At 45.4% G+C, this 8,218-nt stretch overlaps 1 protein-coding gene across 3 annotated transcripts in view; it reads right to left on the bottom strand.

Annotated features, from left to right (window-relative positions):
• Positions 1 to 8,218, bottom strand: part of GFRA1 (GDNF family receptor alpha 1) — a 208,625-nt gene that overhangs the window by 138,802 nt on the left and 61,605 nt on the right. For 2 of the 3 annotated variants that reach the window (XM_081823446.1, XM_081823445.1), the window contains exon 5: positions 6,231 to 6,245. The exons of the other annotated variant lie outside the window; for it this stretch is intronic. In XM_081823446.1, the coding sequence (XP_081679572.1) occupies positions 6,231 to 6,245 (15 nt within the window). The remainder of the gene's footprint in view (positions 1 to 6,230; positions 6,246 to 8,218) is intronic. 3 annotated transcript variants of the gene reach the window in all.

The following is an 8,218-nucleotide window of genomic DNA, read 5'->3' as shown; positions in this document are numbered from 1 at the left end:
ACACAATGGAATATTATGCAGCCATCAAAAGGAATGAGATCTTGCCATTTGCAACGATGTGGATAGAACTGGAGGGTGTTATGCTGAGCGAAATAAGTCAAACAGAGAAAGACATGTATCATATGACCTCACTGATAGGAGGAATTCTTAATCTCAGGAAACAAACTGAGGGTTGCTAGAGTGGGGGGGTGGGGTGGGAGGGATGGGGTGGCTGGGTGATAGACATTGGAGAGGGTATGTGCTATGGTGAGTGCTGTGAATTGTGCAAGACTGTTAAATCACAGATCTGTACCTCTGAAACAAATAATGTAATATATGTTAAGAAAAAAAAAAGAAAAAGAAGAAGATAGCAGGAGGGAAGAATGAAGGGGAGGAAATCAGAGGGGGAAACGAACCATGAGAGACTATTGTCTCTGAAAAACAAACTGAGGGTTCTAGAGGGGAGGGGGTGGGAGGATGGGTTAGCCTGGTGATGGGTATTAAAGAGGGCACGTTCTGCATGGAGCACTGGGTGTTATGCACGAACAATGAATCAGGGAACACTACATCAAAAACTAATGATGTAATGTATGGTGATTAATATAACAATAAAAAATTTTAAAAAAATGGCTCTACCACTCACTAGTTCATAACTGTCACTAGAGTTCAATTCCACTCTGTGCCTCAGTTTTCTCCTCTGTAAAGTGGGATTTTTATACTTTGTATGGCAAGTTCTATGAGAAAATGTATGCGAAGTACCTGTTCCAATGCCTGGGATATAGGAGGTACACAAATGTGGCATAATTACTATTACTACTACCCTCATCAGTAAAATAAAAATTTTAACTTATTAGAAACCACCTCAACAGAAGAATCTAAGAGTTTCCCTTTACTGATCTGGCAATTTTGAAACGCAAGTTACTGGGAGGAGAGGCTCTAAAGCCTCACCCCAAACTCATGCCCTGGGATTGGAATGGGCACAAGATGAATCTGCTATGAAGACAGACCTATTTCAAGGTCACCTGGCAGGGAGCAGGCCACCCTACACAGCCCACACAGAATGTCATAAAGCATCTCAGAGAATGCCATTATTTAAATATGGTTATCCTTTTCCTCATACACCACACATACACATACACACACACACACACACACACACACACAATGAATCTAGGTACAATTAAATGGTAACTTTGGTCAGTTTGTGCTGGAAAGATGGATGCATTTCCTACATAACTCAGAATATTCTACCAATCCTCGACAGAATGGAGAATAATATACATACATAATAAATATTAGCATATGGGAAGTGTGACCAGGGAACCAACCACTTTCCACCATAAAAATGTTAATGAATTTTTCTCATTCACTCGTTAACATCATATGACAACTTGGAATTTTTAACTGGAAATGGTAACAATAGATTTAATTTATTCGCCAAAATCCCACACTCATAAAGAAAACAATATTTCATGATGTATAACATCACCAAGGGAACCATAATTCATGGCTAAAGGGTCAGAGCTTTATAACAGATGGATTTTTCTGAAGTGGTTTTGAAAACCTAAGATCCAGCCTCAGCAGTTTGACCAACGGTTTGAAATATGCAAAAGAGCTCAAGTCAAACACATTATAAATGGCAGTGGTCCCTGTCACCACAAGCCCACCCCAATGATTACCAGGCTTGGCTGGGCTGCCAGAAACCAAACTATGATTTATTGTTCTCTTCAAATTAGTAAAAGCAATGCCATCCATTGTGAATTCCGAAGCTGATGCTTCAAAATGGGCTTGTGAGTAGGTTACACTTCTGAAACCACAATTCTTTTAACCTTATTTCCCAGCCACTAGGGAAGGCTCTGCTTTCACCCAAGTTCTTTAGACAATGGTCATAACCTGTAGTATGGGCTATTTCTGGACTCTATTAACTCAAATCCAATTAAAACTCATCAAGATAGAGCATCAGCAGGAAGCCAAGTTGGGTCAGGAACCTTCCCAACTTTCTCATTTTACAGATGGGAAAACTGAGGCTATAGGACAAAGCAACTGACCTACCCTGCTGGGAGCCAACTGAGGTCTCCTGAGCATTTAATGTATATATTAATATGTAATAAATATGATATACATATATATGTATATTGGAGAGAAGTGGTTCTTTAAAATCTAAAGATAAGTATAGGAGTATTTTAATGATGCCCTTGATGAGCACAATTTGCCAGCCTTAAGGAGAGGAGGTGTAAGTTATGGGCATAATACTCGCCACGGGTAAAGTGAGCAGAAAGTCGGACACTCAGTGGAGCCAAGCCGGCCAGAAATGGGGCTGCAGAGACCCACTAAGGGGAGTGCTTAGGGCCTGGGGGCAGGTCCCCATCTCAGCCCAGCCTGAGCCCGCACAGCACTCAGCCCGGGTCCTGGCTTTAACTTCTCACATATTGTTCTCACGCATTTTCACAGCAACCAACGTGGCGATTTTTCATGTAAACAGACCACGCCACTCTTTTGCTTAAAACCCACTGCTGACTTCCCTTCCTCTGATCTCCAGACGACACTCCTACCCTCTTCTCACTACTTCATCTCACACAATGCTCTCCCTCTCTTGCGAGCTCCCACCCCACCAGTTTCCTTCTGATCCTGCAATATTGGGGTGTTCTTGCCTGTTGGGGTTCCTCCACATCCCCCAATAGCTGGTCCTTCTTGGCATCCTCTCTCCATCCCATCTAAAATGGCCCTCCTAGCCACTGGCACACCATCCTGTGACCTTTTCTTCACTGCACACGTTCCTTGGAATTTGCCTTGACTATTTATTGGCATGCTTGGCACCAATGTTCTGCCAAGCTAGACCGTAAGTTCCACGAGCACTGAGCCCTTGCTGTCTTGCCCGCCCTCGTTTCCTCAAGGCCTAGAAAGTGCCTGGCACATATTTGCTGGCTGCAAAATAAACAGCTGCACTATGTTTGAGAGCTATCAACAATTACTTGAGCCGAAAGAAAAATCTCTTTAATAGCAGGACCCCAGCTCCAGGCGAGAACGGAGCGGGAGGAAAGGCTACGCCTCCTCGGGCTTCGAGTCTATCAGGGACTTCAGTTCACAACACAGAGCACAGAATTAACTCAATGGTGAAGTCTTTATACTGTGCCCACTTACGCTTTCAAACATGCTGCTGAGTGGCAGTACTCTGATTTCCAAGCCGCTCACTCAGGTTCCGTTCGATTTCAGAATCAAGGTGAAGCCTATGGATAAGTATTCAAAAGGTGCTTCAGTAACTTCAAATGAGGCGCGTGTGTGCGTATGTGTGCGTGTGGTCCTGACTTCATTATTAAACGATGGACATAAAAGTGCTCTAAAACTCGAGATTCCAGACACGTGTGCACATACAGCATTTTCAACTGCATTTGATGTTGTGAAGAGCAGCTCTATGGCACTTCGGCCTTGCTGAGAGCCATCCAGTGGCGCATGAGCTCTGTGGACAACAGAGAACGTGGGTCAATTAAGTCTCCTTGAAAAGGTGGCCCCACGGCCCTGGAACTCGGATACACAGAAGGCCCAGCTGCGAGCCCACTGGTCCTCGATAGCCCTCACGCCCTGTGTGGTCTAACCGCCCCAGCAAGCGGCCTTTGCAGATGAAAGAAGGGCACAGGTGCAGGGCAGAAACACGTTGCCACATGCACACACCACGGACACAGCCAAGAAAGGCCCAGCAGTAGCTGCTGCGCTGTCACCTCTAACAAGATTGATCTGTAGTGAAATAAAAGATAATGCAATCCAGGGGAAATAACCGTGGTTTCCTCTGAGAATGTCTGATGTTGTCAGCTTGCGAGGCTACCTCCCTCTTCTGCCTGCCGTGGTGCCCGGTGGCCCAAACACGCAGGCAGGCACTCCTCTGGGCAGGCGGTCCTCGCTCACTCACCGCCAGAAGCACGCACCGAGAAAGCAGCGTCTCCTGCAAGTGCCCATGGCTCCCTGGGGCAAAGCCAAAGCAGGCAGGGCCCGGATGCCCACGGCGGGGTCGGGCAGCCCCAGCCGCTCGGAGTTCCCACAATGTGTGTGGGGATGGATGGACCTCAGTTTCCACCCCGTGGCTTCTGTTCATCTGAAACCACAGAGTTTTCTGGTTGCTTATTTCTAGCACCATCCATGGCCCCCCGTGTTTCAAAGTAACGACACAATTCTGGAACAGAGTTTCGACCACAGAAGACACGGTGGAGTCACGTTTTGGACAATCTGTAAGACACAGAACCTTTTGTCTTGGTCTGATGTGACCAGCACCATCCCCAACACATCTGAACTGTCTCATTTTACTGGGCATTCATGTCTTTGGCAGAATGGCCAGAAGCAAAGGTAAGGATGGAGCACCACCTGGCAGGTTCTTGGCTCCCATCTCAGAGAATGTGCGTCCTTACGAAATGGCCCTAGAAGGCCAGCGCCATGTAAATCCCAAAAGCCAGTTCAGCTCTCTTCATTTGAAATCCCAGTAATATGGTACACGGAAGCTGCGGCCCACCATCACGCAGGGCGACGGGCAGCTAGCAGCTTCTGTCTCTGGAAGATGCTCTCCAGTCCCGATAGCCGGTGATTTGCAGATGATTATAACTTTTGCTCTGCATATCATTGTTACTGACAGGCAAATCCCATCAATCAAGTGGCATGACGGATAACAAAAGGAGGCAAACTTGACATAGGGAGCCTAATAAGCCATTTTTTATACCAACCCTGACAGCCATGAATGCTCGCGATCGTTCGAAGAAAAACCAGATCCGTTAGAAGCCTTTTCTCTCCCCGTTCTCCCGGGGCCATGGCACTCGTGCTCCAGAAAGACTTCCCAAACTCAAGCGTTTTGTGTCTCAAAAGGAAGAATGCGATGCAGCTTTGGGTGGTGCTTGTATTCTAGTTCATGCAAAAAAAAAAAAAAAAAAAACAACAACAACCCTCTTCTCCTCCCAGAGTGTTGCCATGAACCCCCAATTTGTCAAGGAAGAAAACACACGGAGCAAGGGGGCCCTAATAGCGAGGCTTTCACTACATCAACAGTCACAGCACCTTTTCAATTTTGCTCATCTCTGAGTCTCTAGCCAAATGGAACTTATTACTTATAGCTTGTTGGGATTTATGAATTATTTATAAAAGTAGGTCTATGACTCCAGACTCTTAAAAGACAAACACAACAGTCCCCTCATTGTTACCCACAACTGCGCTTCTATCAGAGAGAGCAGACAGACGTTCTCCACAACACACGCTGCAGGTTTGGCTAAAATAATCGTGAAAATATCAAGCCTGTGAGATTATCTCTCGGCAGCTATTTATGGGATGCCGAGATGTATTTTTAAACCGGTGTCTTTCCTTCTAAGCCAGCCTTGGATTCAAGAGAGACATAGCAAACCTGTGTGCCACGAACGTATTTCCCGGCTTGAATATAGATATGCGCTGCCGATGCTACCCGGTGGTTGCAGACTGTGATTTTATTAAAAAAAGGGGGGTGGGGAGAGGCAGCACCCCGTTCACGTGTGTCTGGCAGGTTCAACAAGGCCATGCGCACGAGTCTCCCTCTGCATCCCAGAGCACAGGCACTAGCTGTGCATCCTTGGTCGGGACGGAAACGCGCACGGGAAGACGCAGTTCAACGTTCCATCTCCAGCTCCCCAGAACGCATGACCTTGGCAGGCAAAATAGGTTAGACACTGCATGCCCTCTCCGGGCTCCATCTCTGTCCCAGGCCCAGCTGGAGGGGTTGCCAGGGACACCTGGGTTGAAGGTATCATGCCATGGTCTTGTCTACACCTCTTCTCGGGACAGCGACATGTTTGTTAGGCAGAGAAAAGACACCCCCACGTGGAGCCGGCATATGGAGCCCTGCCCCAGCAGCAGCTGGCCCTGATACAGGAGCCCCGAGGGACAGGGGTCTTCCAGCTGAACCCCCACCCCACAGACACCTGCTTCTCACCCATCCCACGAGTCCCAAGCATGCCTGTGCCCTGATGGGGATCCAGCCATGACTCTCTCCAGTGTACCTGCCCAAACCGTCCAGTCCACACCCTACCTCCAAGCATGGTCCAGAGGCAGAGGCTGGATGGCAGAGGCCCAGAGAGGCCAACGGCACTTTTGGCCACCTCAGGCTATTGTCCCCGTGGTGTCTACTAAAGCCCCAGTGATGAGTCCACAGAGAATGCAAAGCTCCATAACCCTCTGCACACAGACAATACCCTCATTCCCAAAAGAGCAGAGCCAGTGCAGAAGCAGGCCGGAGACAGCGAACTTACCTTGCTGGAACATATCTGCCAGGAGGGCGGAGAAACAAGGGAGGAGAGCGGGGAGAGAGAGAGGAGAAAAAAAATATTAATAATGCTGGGAATGACAATGATGATCTTCACAGCTAACAGATGCTGACTTTGCTGAGCACTCTTGGTGCAATATTTCCTTTAACTCAGAGGTAGTGGTTAAGAGCTCTGGCTCTGGAATGGAATTCCTGGATTTAAATCCTGGCTCAACACTTATTAATGCTGTGGCTTACATTTCCTGAACCACAAAGAGATAGAAGTACTGGAAAGATCAAACAAATTATGTCTTATGTTTTAAGAGCTTAGATCAGTGTCCGGCATGTAACAAACATAATTTGGTGGTTATTATTAATATTAATATTATTATTTTTCACAATGACCCTAGAGAGTAGGTTGTATTCTCATCCTCACTAAACAGACTAAAGAAAGTGATATTGGAGAAGATTAGGTCACTCATCCAAGGCCACAGAGGAGTAAGCAATGGGCTCGGCATTGAACCCGAATGTCTGATTCCAAAACCCATCTCCTCACCCACCACTAAGTGTCTGGCTGGTTTATAAATAACACAAAGGAAACAACATCACACAGGAGAATAAACGGAGGAAGGGTCTACAAATATACTAAGGTTCCTTCCATATTTAAATCACCGAAAAAAAAACATTTGTATGAATTTTCCGCATCATAACGCACAACTAATAACACCATGTCTTCATATTAATCCTAGGTCAAAGCCTGTTAAAAGGTGAAAAAATATTAATTTTTTTCCAACAAATATTGGGGAGGCCATATGCCAAGCACTCTGTCCAGCACTGGGAAATATACATCTAGCAAAAGGTATAAATGAACAAGCAGTCACTAATATCCCTCTAAGGGTAACCACCAGCATGACTTCTAACACCCTACATTCACTTTTTCCTGCTTTTAAACTTAATATAAATGGACTCATATGGTATGTATTTTTCTGTCTGCCTTTTTTTTTTTTTTTTTTGCTGCACAGTGTTTGTGGGAGTCATCCATGCCCATGTAGCATGTACTAGCAGGTCATTCATTCTCTTTCCCATATAGTATTCCACTGTGTGATTATACTGTAATTTATTTTCCCCTTGTAATCTTGATGGACATTTGGAGTGTTTTCAGTGTTTGACAATTAGGAATTGCGATGAGTGTGTTCGTCCATATCTTTTGGTGAACAGATGTGCATACACCAGGTCCTTTTTGACATCTCTCCTGTGCATTCAGGCTCATCCTGCTTCTACTGCCTCCCAGTCACCCCAAAGTACTCTTGGCTGCTCCTATTTCTCACTCAATAACTTGAAGATGGAAGATATTGCTGGTAGGAACACAGACAGCCCCTCTGAGACATGAACCAGCTCCCGCCCTGTTAATGGGGCTGTACATCGGTATGAAACTTCTGAAAGACAGCTTGACAAGATGTAAGGAAATGTTAAACATACAGTCCTTGACCTAATAGTACCACTTCCAGGAATTTAATCTACAGAAATAACTAAAGGCACCAAATAAGTCTAACAAGGATGTTCATCGCAGCACTGTGTATAATGGCGAAAGAACAGATATTGCTTGTTTTGTCTATAGGAAATCAAACCACAAATAATTTATCCCACACGATGGGTTACGGTGCCCCCGTTTCAAATGAAGACTTTGATTACTTTTGAATGAAAAAAATCAGACAGCAACATGAAACATGTATCCTGAGCCCACTTATGTGCGCATACCCATGCATATATCTCCATGAAGAAAGACAGTCACGGAAAGGTTTGTCTTCAGTGATGGAATGTGGGGTCACTTCTTTAAATCTTAGGTAGGCCTTTCTGTATTACTTTAATTTTTTAACAATGGCCATGCTTTTCATCTATAATCTGAATTTTAAAACTTTATTTTCATATTAAAAACTAAACAAGAACTGTATCGTCGACATCGAATTTGCTGCCAGTCGTCAGCTACAACATCAG

The sequence above is a fragment of the Leptonychotes weddellii genome, chromosome 6 (assembly GCF_054177405.1).
Source record: "Leptonychotes weddellii isolate Sample4059 chromosome 6, ASM5417740v2, whole genome shotgun sequence".
In the NCBI taxonomy this organism is placed as follows: domain Eukaryota; kingdom Metazoa; phylum Chordata; class Mammalia; order Carnivora; family Phocidae; genus Leptonychotes; species Leptonychotes weddellii.
Note: the sequence above shows the minus strand (reverse complement) of the source record. Positions and strands in the feature narration are given on the sequence as shown.